This window comes from Tachypleus tridentatus, chromosome 8 (genome assembly GCF_004210375.1).
Source record: "Tachypleus tridentatus isolate NWPU-2018 chromosome 8, ASM421037v1, whole genome shotgun sequence".
Lineage (NCBI taxonomy): Eukaryota > Metazoa > Arthropoda > Merostomata > Xiphosura > Limulidae > Tachypleus > Tachypleus tridentatus.
Genome location: NC_134832.1, coordinates 131768280 through 131790154, shown reverse-complemented (window position 1 = coordinate 131790154; position 21875 = coordinate 131768280). Strand labels below are relative to the sequence as shown.

At 29.6% G+C, this 21875-nt stretch overlaps 1 protein-coding gene across 1 annotated transcript in view; it reads left to right on the top strand.

Moving 5' to 3' along the window:
- LOC143223509 (brefeldin A-inhibited guanine nucleotide-exchange protein 3) overlaps positions 1-21875 on the top strand; it is an 83449-nt gene that overhangs the window by 19137 nt on the left and 42437 nt on the right. Inside the window, 8 exon segments of the mRNA XM_076451582.1 lie at positions 3067-3352; positions 4785-4975; positions 9800-9962; positions 13100-13252; positions 14063-14281; positions 14742-14991; positions 16989-17156; positions 20098-20265. Of these exon segments, the coding sequence (XP_076307697.1) occupies positions 3067-3352; positions 4785-4975; positions 9800-9962; positions 13100-13252; positions 14063-14281; positions 14742-14991; positions 16989-17156; positions 20098-20265 (1598 nt within the window).

Here is a 21875-nt window from a genome sequence, read left to right as displayed (position 1 = left end):
CTATTGATCTGTAATTTGTATAAAATAACATCACAATTAGACTAGTAATAATCTTAATCACCATATACAGGATTTAATTTAAAAAAAATATTATAACAACATTTTTCAACCACTTTAGAAATAGAACATTGTTGCTACTAGGTGTTTTTACTTAACCCTTAAAGAGCAGCCATCATCAGTTGATGTTATTATTCTTTGCACTCAGTACAGCTATCATCAATTGATGATACAGGCTATAAAAACATTAACTGGAACCCCCTCATACCATAGTGACTGCACCTACTCAAAGCATTGTGTCTGAGTAATTTTCTCTGTAAGTCATGGAGCATAAAAGGAAGGATGCATCAGCTAAGGGAATGAAGTGAAAACAATTTTCATGAGAAGACAAGATTGGAGTAATAATTATTCCAGTGAAGAAGAAAACTTTTATCAAATTCAATTGTTTCAATTAGATAGTGAATTAGAATGTATAAGTGAATTAGAATGAGGTGTCACAATTTTGATTCATTTATTCTTTCTTTTGATAGTAGAAACATTGTACTCGCAGATAAATTTAGGCACGTGGAAGAATCTGAAGAATATGAATCTTTTATTTCTATATTTGATCAAAGTATAAAAAGTCATACTGTGTGAGAAACAAACAAATCTTTTGAGTTTTGTAAATCCTTGAATTCTGAAGAGAGTGAAAGTAACACTCCCTCTACTTCATGAAGTAAGAAATGGGAAGATACAACTCTTGAATAAATATATAAATATCTCTTTTCTTTTTTTCTTCTGGAGATGCTTATGCCACATGTAAAAAAATATGTTGGCTGATTATTGGATGAATTATCCCCTTATAGGAACTTCAATTTTTTCAAAATACATTACTCTAGATTGATTCATGGAGATTCTTAGATATTTGCACCTTGCAAGTAATGAACTGAATGCAAATGATTGATTATGGAAAGTTCAAGAAGTGTTTGCAATAGTAAAGAATAAAGCTAAGGAATCTTTTCCTCTATTACAAAAAGTAGTTATCAGTGAATTTTGATTCATTTAAAGGATTGCATTGTTTTCAAGCAATACATTCCAAGCAAGTGTTGTAGATTTGAAATAAAGATCTTTGTATTATGTAACTGTGAGACAGGAACTGTAATAGATATGGTTATCTATTCTGCAAATGAAGTAGATGCCCCTAAAGATCCCTGATTAGGATTTTCAGGATCAGTTGTCAAGCAACTGATGAAAAGACTATTTTGAAAAAGGTCATATAATGATGATTATTATACAAATCCAGAATTATGGAATTTTCTCTTTGAAAATAAGACTGGTTTTTGTGGAACAGTTATAACTAATCAGAATATCATGCCTAAATTTTCACCTCTGAAGAAGGAAAATGTTGAGACCAAAAGCAAGGGAATATTTTTAGCACTTCATTGGAAACACGAACATCCTGTTTCTTTGCTCAGTACAGTATGTAAAGGTGAAATGAATTGCAGTGGAAAGGGTGATTACAAAACTAAACAACTGATAACCAAACCTGTTATGGTTTTAGATTATACTATCAACATGAGGCTAGTTGAAAAAAGTGACATGCAAATTGGACAAACTTGATTGCTTTTGTAAATGTGTGAAGTGACACAAAAAGTTCTTTTTTCACCTAACTGATATCTCAGTTTTGAATTCTTATAACATATCAAGTAAAAACTGGCAAGAAGCCATCATTGAGACAGTTAAGTTACAATGTAATTTACCAATTATTAGAAAGGTATGGAAGGGTGACAAAACCTTTCCCAGGAAGACATAGCCTTACTGTTACTGATAGACTTGTTGGAAAAGAAGCATTTTCTCAGCACTTCTCAAAATGCATTCCATCCTCAGGAGCTAGAAAAAGTGAACAGAAACAATGTAATGTATGTATGCATGTAATACGAAAAGAAAAGTGAAAGATGGTGACTACCTGATGTAAAGAATGTAAAGTAGCATTGGATAATGTGTTTGTGATTTTCATATCCTTAAAAACATTTAAACTTGTAATAAAGAGTTCTGTATTACACTTTTATTTTCATTTTCTTTCATATTTTGTTCCAAATTCATAATAAAAATTCTAAAGATTATGCATAAGAAATTTTTCTCAATTTTTTGCATTTGTGGTGAGCTGCTACCTACAACATTCCTACTGCTTAAGGGTTAATTCAGAGCTCTTCAAATTACTTGGACTTGCAACACACAACACGTCAACTAAAGTGCAATTTATGTCAGTCATTTATGGGACATCAAATCTTGAGCTAAAGATTTTGATGTTAGTGGTATTATACTCTTATTGGAATATATGGCCTGTAAAAAAAAATGATTCAAATTATTACAATTTAATGTGATATAATATCACATAAACAGATCATTTTTCATCAGTTTAGGCATTAGACACCATAAGGTTTGATGTACATTTAATCTAAGACTTTGTTGTAAGTGTGGTTGGACCTCATGAGCTCTGGAACTGAGGTTAAAGGTCAGAAAAACAGTTGCATGTAATATGTGTATGACTGAAATGCTGTTACACTATTCCTACTACAAACAGGTATAAGGCCAGTAAAAAAGTATATGATAACATTTATTATCAGTTGTATTATCATATATAATTACATAAACTATTCTATAATGAAATATTGTTTGACACTTGATCCAAAAGTGGAAGTTTTATAAATATAAGGAAATAGTTTTATTGACTGATATATGGAAAATGTGGCATTTCATACAGTAAACAAAAGGTAGGAGGTTCTGCTAACTCATATTAGGAAACTTGTTTGACAGTGAACAGAAGTAGGCTTGTTTAAAAAACAAAGTTTTATTGACTGATTTTCAGTGTCCTTTTTGATGAAAGGAGGTTGATTGTATAAAGTTAACCATGCAAAATATGTTGAATATACATGGAAAGGAAAATAACCTAAAAACGAGGAAGAAGCAACTGTCAAAGGTGGGATTTGAAAACACATTGTAGTTCACACTGAACATAAAATGTGTTAAACATAATGAAAATTAGTTCAAGAAAACTTTTAGATTTGTTTTTCATGTATGGATATTTAGATGAATCGTGAACTAGAAGAAGAAGAAAGAAGGTTAGCAGAAGAAGAAAGAACTAGAAGGGAAAAGGCTCCTAGAACTTTGCTTGGACAGGAAGATGCTGGAAAAACAGAACGAGAAAGGGTTGAGAAACTTTGTGAAATGCGAAATGAGTTTGCACAGCAAGAACGAGAGAATGCTCATAATTTTGTCAAGTCCCTTCAAAATCTTCTCCCGAAATTGCTCTCAATAAGGAGTTCAATTGAATGTGATCAGGAAATACAAGAGTTTGCCTCAAACTATTGTGATGGTAAGTCTAAGTATAATTGTAGCTGTTGTGAATCAGTTGTTTTTGTTTTTTTTTTCTCAAGCACTAATGCCTGTATATTTATATTTACAAAGTAAAAAACTTTAAATAAATGTGAGGTAATCTCAAGCTAATACTGTTTTCAGTCAAAACAATTTATTATTAATGAAAATAATGTGCACAGGAACATGAAAGAGGTGCAAAACCTTCAACTTTTTTTACACTAAAGGTGAAATACCTGATTTATTCTAAAAACCATTGGTTATTAAAATTGTTCTTTTTGTGTTAATTATTTTAACATTTTCTGTGCTATTAAATATCCTAAAGAATTATTCATATGGAGTTAAAAAGAAAAGTGTTAAATAGTTTACTTGGTATGTATTCTTCCAGCAACATAATTCCTAGATTCTGTATTTTTCAGTTGAAGGTAAACTGTTGTTTGTTTGTTTTTACTTAACAAAAAAATCATATATATTAATATAATAATATATGCATCATGGATTAATTGCAGATCTTGTAATTATAAACTGCATTATGTTCACTATTGGTAACATTTTTAAAAGTATTTTTATTAGTACGGATTCCCTTCATATTATCCATCGTTTAGAAAGAATAATTATGTGAAAGCTTAGTTAACAGTAGCTGTAAGAAGGATTTTTAGACATAGTTAAATTATTTTCTTATCTAACAAGTATCTTTACAGCAAACAGTGTATTTATATTGATTGGTTTGTCAGTTTTGTAGGTACAAGGTTTAAACCTCAAGTAACCAATTTTGTATGTACTTTTCACTGCCAGTGGAAGTCCACATATTGAATCACACTGAGTAATTTCATTGTTTTGGCTTCTCACATAGTATAAATTGTAAAGAACTGATCAAATAAATTGGGTTGAGAGACTCATTTTTCATGTAAAATAGATAGGAAATCTAGCAGAACTGATCAAATAATTTACAGTTTAACAGATGCATAAGCAGTTTGGTGCTTAAAGAGTTTTCAAAAGTGTTTAAACATCTAATGAAGTTCATTTGGACCACATCACTAATTCTAGGTTTAAAATGACTTAATTTTGTATCTTTAGCAGGTTCGAGGATATTTTTTTCTTTCACTGTTTATCTTTCAAATGAATAGATAGTTTAAAGTCCATGTTAATAAAACAAAAAAACATTTAATGATAATTTAAACTCTTCAAAACATGCTAGTATTACAGGACTTCATAGACTCAAGGAAAACCCACATTGCCTGAATAAAACAAAGGAAGCAGTTGAGTAATGAAGCTTATTTTGTTAATGTTCTGTCAATTATTTCACAACCATATAAATAAAATATGAACCAATTTGTTTTTTAATTGATAGAAAGCAAAGTAATATTTCGATGCACACAAGGTGGTTGAAGTATAGTTTGGAAACCTTATTGTTTTTTTTCACATTTTACAAGGGATATGGCACTCTCAGAGGGAAGAAATCACAGGTGATAGTATCAACAAGGATTATGACTCATTGTCACGCATAACAATAGTGAATGCAGATGGAATTTACCTGGCAACTTTTTCTGCTTTACTATTGAACCTGAAATTGCTGCGAAACAAATACTATATCAGTCAGGATCAGCCTGTACCACTCACTGAGGTCGGTAGAGTTTACTGCAGTTTTTGTTTCTGTAAATATATAAAGAAACTATTCAAAATTCAGTTGTAAATATTCACAGACATTTCTAATCTTCACTAAAACATAACTCATTTATAATCTTGTTTCTGATATCTTGTTCAGCTCTGGTTTGAATTAGTGTTAATTAGATATATTTAGTTTAAAACTCTCCTTATCATATCCTCTGGATGTGGCAGTGTCACATTTGCCAAGCACATGATCATGTATACTTGATTAATTATTATTATTCACTAAGTTTACATGATCTTTCATATGTTTCTAATCACCTATTAGTTCAACCACTGGACTTATAATCACATCTAAAATATTTAAATATGTATATCCCTTTAGGTATTTTTAACTATGAAATTCTGCCTTTATACCTGAAAAATTTTTTTTTTTTCTCAGGTTTACAAACTACTATTAAATCAAGTTGTAGATAGGATCTATGAGATATGCAACATATTTTTTACATTTCCACTTGTTTACGTATATCTTGTAATATTATAAATATTTGGAACATTAATTTTTTTCTGTTTAATGTCAACAGACTTGTGTATGATAATATTTGGAAAGCTATTTTTATTTAGAAACATTTTAGTATTAGGTAATTCCTTAAAAAAAATATTCACACATGCTAACTATTTTATAAGTTGTTGTATTAATATTTTAGCTAGATCTACTTGAAACAGCTCTGGAATCCAACTGTTAAAATATAAATTTGTAGATATGATTTTATGAGATACTTGACATTCAAATTTACCATTATTATTATATATCAACTGTATCAAGAAAGGCAAGTCAGTGTTCTTGATGTTACATGATATATCTTTTGATTTTATTTAGTTATTAAAATTTGCCACATGAGTCAGCTCATCTTTTAATACTAATCCTAAAATGGTTGATAAGGTGGCCACTCTCAAAACTAGTGATTTGGGGCTGTTTCAATAAATCTCAGTGAATGAAGCTTGGCATACTTCTAAAGTGAAATATTAAGGAAAACGTAACATGATGATGTCTGTGTGGATTACACTATGGCAGTACTGTACTAGGCATTATACTGTCCTTCTTGTATTTATATTTACTCTTCATTGCAGAAATGTTGTTCAACCTGAGAATTGCTAAGGAAATCCTTTTCTAATGCATCATGCATCTGTTTCAACATTGCTTCTTGAAACTTTATTGTAACATTAGTTTAACAAAATATTGAGACAAATGATTTTGTGTATATTATTTTAATTTTTGAAGATATTATTCTGCCTGTTGTTTTGTTCATTGTCAGTGGAGTAATCCATTGAGGAATGTTTGATTGATTTAGCTAATATATCAAATTGATTGGAATATCTTACAATAAGCTATCCCTTATCTGACCTGAACCCATTGTTTAGTTTAATTGCTGCACATGAACCAGCACATTCACAACCACATCTAGAGCATTTCAAGTGTGTTTCATTGTTACACCATTTTACTTAGCATTTACAAGTTAATTTCTCCAGGTTGGCTCCAATGGTGTCAGGTTAGGTCAGATGTCTTGTTCAAAAATAGTGCCAAATGTTTTTTTGTCTAATTAAAACAATCCTAACTTTTCTGAGATGGATTTTTTTTCTTATCCACATAATCAGCCTGGATCATGTGACATGTTAAGACACTGTAAAAACTGTTGTATATGTCGAAGAACATTAAAAATGGCAAAATTATCATCAGCATATTTTCAGTGGTACAATTCAATGGCAGTTTCTCATTACATATCATAATGACCAAGGAACAGATTAAAATTAGAGAGATTGTGTTTTATTCTATTCCAGTGTCATTAGTTTTATCAATGTTTATTATTATTATTACTAAATAAGAAACTTGTGTGATAATACCTTCATTTTGATGTAATAGGTGAAGTGTTAGTAACAAAACCTTCACTGAAGGAATATTAGCGTACAAAGGTTCATAATGAAAAATTGCTTAATAGACATTATTATCCAATTCTGAGCTATTAACTTTATTAAAATATTTAACATTGATTTGAATTATTTGTTCACTAGAAGTATAAAGTTCCAAAATATTTAAACAAAAATCCATCTCATTTGTGGTTGTATGTATCCATATTAGAAACTATAGTGTCACTGGACAGTCTCTTATATGTACTATAGGAATTCAGTGTAAAATATTAAATTTTCTTCGTTTTTAATCTTAATAAATAATTCTGTAATTTGTTTCTTTAATCTTTGTAGGAATCACTTTCTCTTATTCAAAACTTTGTATTATTATTATTGTAATTCTGAAATGAATAATATGTTCAATCACAATACAACTGTAATCAATTGCTAAAATTAAAAAAAGACATTTGGATGCAAGCATATCATTTAATGGAGAAATTACACTGCAGTGATTGGTCAATAAGGCTTTTCTGCTAACTTGTTATGCATGATTCTTGCATACCTTTGAATGAAACCTCATAAGTTTAAAATAAGTAAAAACTATGGACTCAAATGTTATATCATATTTTCTTTAGTTATTGATACAAATTTTTCATTTCATATTAAGTATGTTTGTTTAAAAGATATGAAACTGTAAATGTGAAAGTTTGTGTCTGCTGACTAGTTATTTCTATGTGCATGTAGCTTCATTAGACCTGATATATCTGGGAGAATTGTTTTCTATAATTATGAATTTACTTAATGTAACTTCATGAAAGTTTATATCTTTTGGTAAACATTACAAATATGTTGTGTACAAAAGCATTGCATCTTTTAAATAAGTATTTCTGCTAAAGATTTGAGAGTTTAGTCAGTCCAAGTACAAGGTGATTTTAATAGTAAGAACCTCTTAAATGATTACAGGCTTGTGATGGTTTTACTGTCTTAACATTTTTCATATTCTTCAGTAATCCTTGTATATCGAGTCCAAAAATATCAATTTTTCTCCATCACATACATATTTTGCACAAAAGATTATGTGCTTTTACGTAAGTGAATCGTTTTCATTAAAACTGGGTTACATATTTTATGCTTTATAGATTGGGCAATCACTGGCTATACATTTCTCTAGACCAGTCACAACATGAGGGTCATATTGATCATTGTAGAACACAAATAGAATAATAACAAATGTTCATTATAGTAAATAAAATAATTTTATCTAAATAAGTCTTTTGTTCATTCCTGATTTGTAAAACATTAGGTTACATATTTTATGCTTTATAGATTGGACAATCACTGGCTATAGATTTCTCTAGACCAGTCACAACATGAGGGTCATATTGATCATTGTAGAACACAAATAGAGTAATAACAAATGTTCATTATGGTAAATAAAATAATTTTATCTAAATAAGTCTTTTGTTCATTCCTGATTTGTAAAAATTCTTTGTGAGAGAAAAAAATGAATATTTTTTAAATCTATGTTCCTGAGTTTTGGAGAATGTTATTAAAACCAAAACAGCTTTTACAAAGTTTATTTTCAGGTCTGTGTCAGCAAGTGTGTTGTGAGTAAAACTGTGTGTGTGTGTGTATATATATTTGGTATTTCCTTTATCCTAACAGTAACTGTGTATACATACTCAGTCAGTTTGACCAACCTCATAATCACTACAAAGAAAAACAATAATACTAAACTACACCTTTTGCTTTCTAGAATGACTGCATATTTTAACAGTCACAATTATTTATATTAAAATACTCAGTCCTGTAACCTTTACATAATTGCTTTCATTTAATCTTATTATATTATTACTCTAAACTGTGACAGACTTTTAATCTGTCATAACAAATCATTAAATCACCTAGCAATAGTATGGTGTAAATTATTGTAAAGAATTAACTACATCATGCATGAGCAACTCGTGCATTCCTTGTACAATTATTTAATTTAATTTGTTTTTAGTTAAATTTATTTATATAACCAAGAAAATTTCTAGATTTTATGTATTAGCTACTTTTAGAACAATAAAAAACCCTGTAAAAAAACAAAATTCATGATAGTGTGTGGGATCTTGTACTTGGTTATTGATGTTTCATCAAAACTTCACCCTATTTCTTGATAGGATTCTTCATAGTACCTGAAAACGTCTTAAAATTCAGATACTCAATTTATAACACAAAATATAAACATAAAAAAATGTCCCAAAACTCGTAATTTAACTAGCTTTCTAAGTAATCTATAATTGGATTATAATAATTCTGTTATCTATCCTGTATGATTTTAGCAATAGTAATAAGGAAACTGTAGGCTGAATAATTCAGAAACTGTCATAAAAATGAACTAGCTTTATAAAATTTTCAGTGTATTAATATATCATCATCTCACTGGTTATAAGTAATCCAATAGCACATGCTAGAAAGGATTATTGACATTTGTTTTTTTTTTTAAAGACAGTATGATAGGAGGATTTATATTTCTGGTTTCAGCAAAGCAAAATGTTTGAAGGTTTTAAACTTGGGTTGTCCTAGCAGTATTTATATCATAAGTGTGTAATTTATATTAAACTCAGAAGGGGTAGAAAGTATGTCTAAAAAAGGACAATTTGGAGCAAATATAACTGTGAAAGGTTATGATGTGTTACACATTGATTTCTAGTTGTTCTCTCATAAGGTTATATCTACTACAGGGATACAACTCCTGTATGTTAGTTTTAAGTCTTGTGTATTGGAAGTTTATTTTTTTATTACATGTATAAAATGCAAGTAAAATTAAAATTATTCCTTTTAATTTTTAAATTAAGATTTTGATTGAATAGACATTTTATAACTTTTTTCAGAATAAAGCAAAGTAAGATTATCAAATAAGATGTTAATATTTTTATTATTTTTATAGCATGAATTTGTAGATGAAGTTCATGGAAGTGGTGTTCTTGTGTTTCTCTCTGCCACTTGGCTTGCACAAGTATATCAGCAAGTGTTAAAATTAAACCTTCTAGAAGCTGCTGGTTATAACTCCATGTCTCCAGAAAATTCTGCTCTAATCAATCTTCTGACAGGTTTGTGCATAATATTGCTTTTTTATAAATCCCCCAAAACTTAGTGTTAGGTTTGCTCAATATGAAGATTGAGTTTCTTCATAAAAATTGTATTTAACTATATTTAATTATATTTTCTAGAAAATATTTTTAAATCTTTGTTAATATTTGCATATTAGGCTATTCTAAAAGAGAATAAATGCTTTGAAATGAATATATTTTTATTTCTCATGCATTTAGCTTAGTGATTATCTAAAAAACGTGAAATAAAATAATACTCCAAGAGTCTTTGACGTAAACCATTGTGTTGTGACTGAAATATATCGTAAAATTTACTGTTGATAACCACATTTTGTGGGTTCAAGACAGCAGCGTAAACTTTAATATAGGACACTATTGGTGTGACATCAAGAGAAAACAGTTTTAAACTTAGTTGCAGCTGTTCTTCAACACATTTCAATAGTTCTTTAGAGTTGAAATTATTTCATAAAAATATATATTTAATGCTACATATATGAATAAAAATTGACAATTCTGATTTTGCATTGATATTTCTTCTCATAATTCACCACTTATCTCCTCTGTTCTTCTAGTTAAAAAGTGGAAGTAGTTAAGAACTAAATTCTGATTTAAACCTTTTAACTTTAATACAGTTGTAGTTCTATCAATTTTAGCCAGTCACTATTTCTCAACATCCATTGTTATAGCTTGATGTGGTTGCTTGTATCTCAGCTTTAAAGGCCCCCGCCAGTACAGCGGGAAGTCTACGGATTTACAATGCTAAAATCAGGGGTTTGATCCTCTTTGATGGGCTCAGCAGATAGCCCAATGTGACTTTGCTATAAGAAAATCACACACACACATTCAGCTGTAAGGAATTATAGGTTAGTGATATAAATGCACAATGAAAGCTCTTGTTTTTTTGGCTTTTTTCAATGTTATCAACTGGTATAGCTTCAGTTTCATTGGAAGAGATTTGAAGAAAGTGGTCATAGCTCAGCTTGATATGTTGATTAGTGAACAACATCTACCACAGTTACGTTCCTGATATTCTCTGAAATTTCCAAAGAGGTTATTTTGCCATTTCATATTTAAGTCTCATGATATTGCAGTATGATAGAAAAAGATAAGCTTTTTGTGAAACAAGAAATAAATCTCATTAGATTATTTCACACCCCACTGCATTAAATTTGGCTTAGCAAAGAAAGTTTCCATTTGTTAGATTATGTTTATGTCAGGCCTTATTGGCCAAAGTCACTACTTGAATTCCCAAAGGAAATCACAAAAAAAAATGTAACAAAAATTATATAAATTAATATAAATCCAACTTTAAAACTTAAATATTAAATGAAGCCTTTGGATTAGCTTAAGATGATTTGACTTTCTTATAACTTGGATATGGTAGAAAACTTTGTTGTACACCAGTGATCATAAAACACAATAAAACTAACTTGAAATTTTATCCTTATTTTGATGAAAAAAAAAGTTTTGTGAAATAAAGACTACAGGAAAGTTTTCAACAATGTAGGAGGACAAAATGTCAATAAATAAAACATTGTTAATCATTTCTTTCAAAAAGAGAGAACTTCACCTCATATCTTGTTCAGTTTTATAAAACTACAAATTTATAAGAAACTTGTACAAAAATGAGTTTGTTTTTTCAGAGTACATAATCTATATAATGCTCATCTCCTTTAACTCCATCTATGATTTATGTGCTATAACTTGGGTTTCAAACTATTTGTCCAAGTTAGTTTGGGGAAGCCATTTGTTGTTGTATTTTTTAATTAGTAGCTTGAATTTGATTGTTATTACATAACATTACAATCACTGCTCACTAAATGGCATTGGAAATGCTATTTGTATTGATCTATCAAATTTATTCTTAATTATGTATCTGAAACAGTATAAAAAGTATTCCCATTTTTAATATAGTTTCACTGAAATTTTTTATATCACATATAAATCCAAGCATGTAATATTTATTAGTTGAGAATATTTTGTACATAATTATTATAACAGATCATAAAAGCACTTTTCTATCAATAATATATAAGTATAGGCTAACGAAAACAAAGATATCACATTTTTTTTAGCTCACTTCCAAACAAAGCCTGGTATATAAGGGGTTAAATTATTTCATTCAGTGTTTATTTTTTCTGGCAATACAATAAAGCAAACCATACAACAGGTTAATCAAAGTGCATGTAGATATTCTACAGTTAAAAGACCAAAAATATGTGTGGTTATTTGGTTAGGTAATTGCCTTTTCAAAATGTTCTGTTTCGACATGGATTTGTTGGACCCATTTTATTGTGTCTGATGGACAGATATAAAGAAGAGTGTACAAGGAAGGTAAGCCTGGTGTGGCTAGGTGGTGAGGGTACTCAACTTGTAATCTGATGGTTGCAGGTTTGATACCCATCGCACCAAACAATGCTTACCCCTTCAGCTGTGGGGACATTATTATGTGATGGTCAATCCCACTACTCATTGGTAAGAGTAGTCCAAGAGTTGGAAGTGGGTGATGATAGCTAGGTGCTTTCCCTCTAGTCTTACACTTCTAAATTAAGGACAGCTAGCAGAGATAGCTTTGATATAGCATTGCATGAAATTCAAAACATACTAAACAAGAAAGGTATATGAAGTGGTACACCTTCAAATTTTAGTTGTCAACTTATAAATAGTACTTATCATGACAAAAACTAATTTTTAATATTGTGATGATAATTTATAAACTGAGATTAACAGTCACTCAAAATTAAATGCATTCCTCAAAAATTTTATTACTTTTGACTGCAGTTTTAAATACTTGCCAGAGATGCATTACCATGAAGGTAATACCCTAATGAATCTGTGTGTATGTAAAATTTTGCACAGGTTTTCTGTGTGCTTCTGAATTAGTGCTTAAAAATATCCCTTTTTCTTTCAATTTATCTTCATATAATATTAACTTTTATCTTTATTTGAAAACTTTGTTTGCTTATTATCCCTCATTTTTCTACTTTTGAGTTATTTTGCTTTTATTATTAATTCTTATTAATAACTTCTTTAACCTTTCTTTCTTTTTATTTAAATTTTAGTTTGATTTTTCTCCTTGTTTTTGTTTTATTTTTACCTCTTCTTCTGCCTTCGAACCTCATTTGGCTGCTCTTTAGGTCTGGAGTATGGTGTTGATCCAACAGCCATTCTTCGTGTTTCAGATGTGGATGGCCTAGGTAACACTCAACAAGGATCCCAACAACTATCTGACTATGTTCGTTTGGAGCGAGCTGTCACTAATGTTCATATAACACCGACTATGGAAGCTGGTAAAAAGGTTTTCCTCCCATTAGTCTATTTGTTTTATTGATATTCTTATATCCTTGTTCAATAAGGAAAATAGTTTAGATAACACTGGAATAGTTCTTTGGAAAACAAGGGGGTATGTCTTTCAAGTCATTAAATAAGATATATGTTGTAATGTTCTTTCCTTGATAGTTCACTGAAGTTTATGTAAACATTAACAAATTAATTTATTTTTCTCTTAATGTTTTTTACATGTTTGAACACTAGTAACTTTTATGTCACGATTATAAATGATGGTAATTGCACTACACAATCATAAAAAAAATCAGCTAGCTTGTACAAACTAACTTAATATATGCAATAACTGATAATGATTCAAGTATGTCACTGGACTATAGAAACATTAATCACTATATCTAGGTTCATAATCATCTTTTAGTAGGAAGGCCAAATGAACTAGATATGAAGCTTAATATCCTAATAATATTAATAATGTTGTGCTCAACTCCTTCAGGAACTTCAAATTTAAAACACAAAAGTGTGAAGAAAGAAGGTATACAATTTTAAAAATATTTATGCTGTTCATGTTATTCTTGTAGTTTTCATATGATAATGTTTTTAACACATAGCAAGAAAAGTTTTTTTTTATACGACAAATTCCACTAGGGAAGTTTTGGGTAAAAAATATTATTAAAACCATAGTGTGAACAGGGGAAGGTAAGAGGTTATTTGACACTACAGAGTATGATGAAAAGGTAATTTAACACATGAACAGTTATAATGAAGATTTTTTGTGATTTCAAGGTTGTATGTTTCATATGTATATTCATAAGGTATGAAGATTGCAAGGCGAGTACTGACAGCTTGCTGGAATACTTGTCTGGAAGTTTTGTCAGTCCTTCTTGATGGAACTAATTCTTGTGGTATTACTAGTACAATTGGTTTACTTTTGGCTACTGAGGCAAGCAAAGAGGAATTGAGAAGAGCTAGCGATGCTATTGCAGAGAGTTTAGATGGTCTTCAGCGGTCTGCAAAACTGTGCAATGCTCTTGGTAAAGGCTTAATGAATTAATATATTTTTACTTGGTTTGTATAACTTGAGATCTTTTCCCAATTATTAAAAATAACCTTAATTTCAGTGCGAGTATATAAATTTGTGTAGACGAGGTTTAGAAAAATGATTCAATGAAAGTTTTCCTCGTTTAACCAGTTTCATAACCTCACAAAGAAATTCAGTATAAAAAGCAAAGAAACTTAGCACTTTTGAAGAGTAATAAATTTAAGTTTAAATCTATATTAAATATACTGATTTTTAAATATCTATATTTTTAAAATTTTACTTCAGTTTTGTTTTAAGATTTAGGAACAACTTGGACAGCAAAATAAATGTTTTACTTTTTTAAAAAAAAAAAACAGAATTAAAAAGTCTTTAATATCAATGTTAAAACCTTTTTCAATATGTATTAAATAAGTTAGTGATTATTTAATAGTTTTGTGTTTTTTATCCTGCAGGTCTGCAGTCACATTGCAGTGCTATATTTTCACAATTAGCTACTGCCTCGTGTCCTATGATACAGGAAGATCAAGTGAATATTACAACAAATTCGCATAAAAAATATAACAAAGTTAAAAAATCAGTCCTACCAGGCAAAAAGTCTCAGTTGAAATTGCACACGTCCCATATTATGAGCATGGATGTGATTTTGAGTAGAGGACTTGAGCTTGGCAGTCACAGCCCTGATTGTTGGAAACATGTCTTTAGGTAAAGAACGATTATATTTTGAGATTCTAATTCACTATCAATAACATCTGCTTATCCAAACGTTACTGATAATTACAGAGGTTTAACTTAACATTTCTGTGTATGTGTTTACATAGGAGTAAGTGGTAGAGTTCCAACAAGTTATTTAGAGACATTATAATTTCCTTTTGAGCATATTGTGCTACTACATTAAGAGTACGAAACAAGAAAATGTTATTAGGGCACAGTTAAAAGCAATATCTCTTAGAAATTTCAGCCTACTAGATTTAGTTAACACAATTACCATCATCAAGAATAATGACTACAAGTGTTAGCCATATTTGTTTTATTTATTTTTGAACAATAAATCTATACAAATATAATAGCAGTGTCTTTTGTCTGTCCTTACAACTATTACACAATGTGTGGATGGATTGGATCTTCACCAAAATTGGTTTGGAAGTTCATTATGTCCATATGGAGGTATATACAAATTTTATTTTACCAATACTTTACCCCCTGTAGATGGATCTTCACAAAATTTGATATAAAGTTTCATTAACAAAAATTATTTCCATAAGATAATTATGTGTGGTGATATAAACAGTAGTGATAAAATTGGAATGTGTTTTTGTTCTCAAATAAATGCATTATTCATCTGTAACTTTCCTTTTTTTATATCAACTGTTTGCTGACTCTAAGATATGTGCAATATGAACATTTTAAGTAAGCTCTACTAAGAGTTACCTTCCCTGCATTATTACAATAAAATGTCTTTTTTTAATTTACTTTTTTTACTTTTCTTTACATGTAGTTTGAGTACCATAGTTAAACTTAATATTAAATAGTTTTTTATTTTAGCTAAACTTGTGAATTTGCAGGAATACTTAAGTATCATAATTAAATTTTTATTAAGTAGAAAATAAGAAATGTGTGTGTTTACAGTCGAACACGGAGAAAATGAAGTTGAGGAATAAGATATAATTTTTGCAATAATTTTAAAACTTGCTTATTTTTAAATATTATTAGCATTTACAGAAGTTCACCTAATTTATTTTGATCCTTAAAAGAAAATAATGACGTAGATAACATCAGAAAGTTTTAGGAAATGCACATTGTGTAATTTTAATTTTTCATTTCTTTGCTTCAACCATTTTTCTGAAATAAGAAACCAAATATTAAGTTACTTTTACTTAATTCAGCTTAAGCTTCTACAAAAAATTGTTAAATACTTTTTTTTAAATATTTTTTATCTTGTTTTTATAATAACACAGGTAATACTTAACTACACAATGTTTTTTGTGATGTTCCTTTAATACAAGCCAATTAAAATGGGGAGTTTAATGCAGAAAAAATATTGGGTTTCCTAGGATGAGTTATGAGGCTTAATTTGATGGATAATCTATAGGCCATCTGAGTACATTTAGCATGAGTCTGCATATGCTTTTGATCAGATTTTGTAAAAGTGAGCCATGTCAGAATAATAATGGATAAAATATCTACTTGTTAGAATTAACAAAGTAGTGGTTAATATCCAATGATTTGTCCAAAAAAATTTAATGAGTTAAATTATGCTGGTGTTGTTTTTGTAATTGGAAGGACATTACTTGGGGAAGTCAAAATTGAGGTATAATGCCAGGAGTCAAGAAGCCCTTACTTAAGTTTTATTAAATAAAGCTTGTGTGAAGAGAAGTTAGATTTTAAAGTTACTTCTTTTATAATTGTAATAATTTACAGAGTTTAAAGCAAAGTAGTAACCATGTAAAGGTAAACTAAAAAAAATATATAAAAATTGTTTGTTACTGATTCCTTCCAAAACATAGTTGGAATCACGTTTTCACTCCCAAAACACTGTTTGAGCTTGTTCTTGTCAAATTCCATCATTAACTGTAAATAAAGTTCTACAGTCTGTTTTTTTTTTATCACACGTGTTTTCTTTGTTTTCATTTAATCATCTTCTGATTCCTTGCCACTGTTTAAATGACTTTTGTTGAAGTTTGTATGTTATTTTAATACAGGTGCTGTAGCTATGTCTTAGAGCTAGAACACACTTATTTTAGTGGGTGGAATCAGACAGCTATTAGTATGACCAGGCAGCTTAATTCTTCCAGTCGTTTGGATCGTTGGAACCAACCAACTCAGCAAGATGGTGGGCTTTTCCTCCCACCTGTCACTGGAGAGTTTGGGTAAATCTCTAACTTTTGTTTCTTTTCCATCTTGCTTATTGTCACCAAATGTTTGAAGTCAAACTGACATGTTAGTCGAGGAGAAGTAATGTGGTTTGTCACACTTTATTCAACACCATTTGAAGAAAAGTTCTAATTTGACTTTCAGTGCATTGCATAAGAGTAGATTCATTTAATGACAAACATTAAGAAGGTGTGTAACATTGTTTGTGATCTTAGCTCAGGAACATATACAAAGCTTTCAAATTTTGTAAACTTTATTAAACCTTTTGCAAAATACAATTGTATGTGTGTATATAAAAATAAAATCTCACATCTTTAGAATATTAACAGTCCTATACACATTTTGCTGTGAAGTATTAATTTTATTCAATGTAAAATATTTGGAAAAGGCTATTTTTTTTTTATGTACTGCAATCAGAAGTTGAAATGAATACATTTTGAAGTTACACTGAATATGTGGATATTTACTACACATTTAATCATAAGCTTCCCATAATAAACCCAATGAAACTAATCTTTATATATTTTTCTGCTAAGCTCAAGTAAAACATAGTTTAATATGTGCAATCAGCTAGTAATGTATTTTTCTTGTAGTCATCAAAAAGGTGTGTTTACAGACATTAATTCTATATTTACAAGATTGATTTCAGCCATAGTGATACACAGTTCACAATAATGTGAACTACAATATAAATCCAGTACTTCCTGATAAAAAAGCAAAACAAACATTTTTATTCTAATGCTAATATTAGCATTTAGCTCGAGCACATCATAAGAGGAATCTCCACTGTTGCAACACTGCTAAGTTTAATCTAAAGCTCACTTTGTTCACATTTGATGTGTAGTATATTAGATATTAGGTTATTGTTAAGTAGTGTTTACTATATATTAATCCCAGTTTTGATTAGACTAGCTTTTTCTTCAAAGTATACGCTGTGTAAGGGAGGGAATATTTTGTGTCTGTATCCGGTTGTTTTTACTCAGGAATATGATTTACTGCAATAAATGGATTAGATATTGTCAAATTTTTATTAGCTTAGCACGTGAAAATTATAAATAGTAAAGTGAAATTAGTTTTGTTTGACTCCTACTATATGTGATAGTTAAGTATTGATGAAAATTATTGTAAGTCACTATCTGCCTCTATCTAGAAGTGCTTTCTGTTTTTGCATATGCAGTTGAGAAAGTGGCAGGAGATTTTGCATTCTGTATTCTCGTTTATAGCTGCAGTCTAACTGGCAATTATACTTCTGAAAATATAAATGAACAATTTAATGTTGAAAATTTGATCTCCTTAAGATGTTTAGTTATAATTACATAATTAATAGAAAAATTGATTGGTACTTTTGACTTTATTTGAACACGTCTTGGCTGGAAATGGGTTGCTCAGAAACAAAGTTTACAAAGACTTCTAACAAAAAAATTAAGTCAGACTTTGAACACATCTTAAATGAACTTTTTTAAAAAAGACAAATCTAATGTTTTTTGTACCTCTGAATTAACTGAAATTTTAAGTAAAAGTTGTGTATGTTTGCCCTTCTTAAACTAGTATCACTAGTAGATTGAATAACATTCTTTTTTTTGTTTTGCATTTATCTCCTATCCATATCTTGGAAGTCATTGTTTTCTTAAAGATAACTTAATGAATAAAATAAATTGAAGTACTTTTTATATTAAGGATTTTTTAAATTCCAAATTAAAGAAGCAATGTCAGGGTATTCTTACAATATTTTGAGTTTATTTGTAAGCTTCTATACTTACCAGTTTGGCAGTTCCTAGGCTTTGCTTTGCTGAATTATCAAAATACTTCCAGGTGTTTTTAATTTAAATACTTTCCCATATTACCTATTTGTTTATTCTAAACACTAAAAATCATGGGTTAAGGGGTAGTATTATTTAAGAGTAGGTGATAAGAGAAGTCTTTTGTATAAATACAATATACAAACTATTATGTTTTTACAATATACCATAATCCCATTATATGTGATCATTTTTTTACTTGAAAAATGACTGTTAAATGTTGTGAAAGTTTTTTCTATATAAGATAGTCAGTGAGACATATTTAGATTTTTTTTCTACTTTTCAGTAGTCTCATCTCCATTGTTTGAGCTGCATTCCGAGCATTATGAAACCTTTTAAGGTGTTCACATAGTAAACTTTTGACATTTCTCAACAAATTCTTTGAGCTTGAAATGTATATAATTACAAAATCTAGATAAGTACACAATATCATGAAAAGTAATATACAGTGAAGTTTAAATCTACACTAACAGAACAATACCAAGCTTAAAAGGAAACTAATTTTGACATTTCACGTGTCATTTTCATTCGAACATTTGTTTGTTGAAGAAACATGCACAATACTCTGTTTATTTTATAACAGAAGTTCCAATTCCTTGAATGGCATATGACTTCAGAATGGGGTTCAACTTAGTGACCTTTTGATGTGTTGAAGTTTGGTAATCTTTGGATTAACAGACTTTCCATTATCCTTCTTTTGACATAATTTGTAGTTCTGTGTGTTAGCTTGACTGATTCCCAATTTATTTTATGATTATTTTATGTGTAGCATTACTGTAACCATTTTTGACATTCTTTTTGTATTACTGTAACCATTTTTAACATTCTTTTTATGTTTCTCAAGTCTGGAATCTAAATTTTCACCAGTTTTGCTAACATAAACTTTTTAACAGACTTGGCAGGGAACGATATAGACACCATGTTCTTTATCTTGGGTGCATACTTTTTAGGTGGTAGGACGTATTTAAATTGTTATTTTTCAGACATCTCTCTGAGGCTACAATATTTGTATTGTAGTTGAAACTAAATATTTTCTTCTTATTTTCAGAAATTTTGAAACTAGTTTCCTATTAAATTTGTTATTGTTCTGTTAGTGTGGATGTAATTGTGTGTAATTAGTTTATTATTAATTTTCCAGAGAAGATCAGGGCATAGATCCTGTTTCAATGCCAGGAACTGTGGGTCCTCCAGAAGTAAACATATTGCAGCTGTTACAAAAAGGAAACACAGTTGAAGTTCCAGGATATATTGTCAAAGATCAAAAACTTCAGGAAATAATTGAGGGTTTGTCGCAGCTTGTTGATAGGTCAGTTGAAAAATCACTGAGTGTTGCTCTTACATGCAACAACTTTCTACTTTTCACTGTTACATTTAGTAAAAGTTTTATTGTATCCTTTGTTTTTGTAAACAGATGTAAATTTGTTGATGAAATGCATTCCTGAGTAATAATTAAGGTCACCAATTGAGACAGATGTTTTTATTTAAATTCTGAGTTACATTTCTGTTGTTAAAGATAACACAGTAAGATTTCAGTAGCAGTTTTCAGATGATAAGAATGCATTTAGTGCTGACTATTGACAAAGCATATGGTATTATGATCCTATACATACTGTATGGTGTTGCAATAAGATATTCTATATACAGTTCGGTACTTGTTACTGTATTTGCTAATGTATGTTTTTGAGTAAATTAAATGTATTTCTTTGTGGCTAAGTGTATAGAATGACCCCTATTGTGAAGAAAGTCTAGCATGTTACGTGTGTAATGGAATTTTTAAACATTATTTTTAAATTATGCTAATCTGTGCTTTGGGTGTAATCATTAAAACTTCAAGTGTGGATTTTATGCTCTTTGAATAATACAGACTGCACATAATGGCAGAACTTAAGTTTCGAACATCAGATAAAAACTATAAAGTTTTTATCACAGTTAATCTATGTTCAGTTACAACAAATACTGAACTTTGAGATATAGTGATCTACTGTAAAAACATGTTTACAAAAATTAATACCGTTTTTATTCGTTTATAAGACGATTCGCTTATAAGACGGGTCCCAACTTCACCTGAGAGATTGTCGATATTCTGTTTAGACTCGTTTATAAGACGAAGGAAGGAAAGCAGGTAACGAGAGAAAAGTGAAAAAAAATGGAAATTAATAGAAACCTAATTTTGGGTTTCGTATACGATATTTCGATTTCAGATTAGAAGGAGAAAAATAGAAGAGATAGAAAAGTGAAAATAAATGAATAAATCCAAACTCAGTGTTCAAGCGTTTAATGCAATTTCATCAACTATTTTATTTACTGTATGATAAATATTCATATTTAAAACACATAACAAAGAACAATCTAATGCACAAAACTTATCACAACATATTTCAGTATCAAAGTACGTTTATGCTAACTTTTAAACCACATTTCTTCAAAGTATTAAAAGAGTTTACGCAAACTGCACTTTAATAGAACACAGCAAATCAGTATGCAAGTTATGAAATTCAAAAGCCTTCAAATTATTCGTTGTCGCTATCTCCAAACAGTTCATAAAACTGCTCCTCGGACAATCCATCATCGTAGAGGTCACATTCCTCCGTGTTCTCCTCCTGCTCTACGTCATCTCTGCCGCCGATAAACTCACTGAAAAGTTCATCATCCTCACTGCCGTCAATGGAATTCGAAATTCCGCATTTGAGGAACGATCTGATAAACTGAGTGAACTAAATTTATTTTCTATGTCTGTAGACCTCGCCTATAAGACGGGCCCCCCAATTTGAGCTCGAAATCTCGAGGAAAAATCCCCGTCTTATAAGCGAGTAAACACGGTATGTTACAGGAACTAACGTTTTTGACGTAGTAGTAATACTCTAGCATGAGGTGAAATCGGTATGTTTCAAACTTAAAGTGTCTTCATTAACTGTG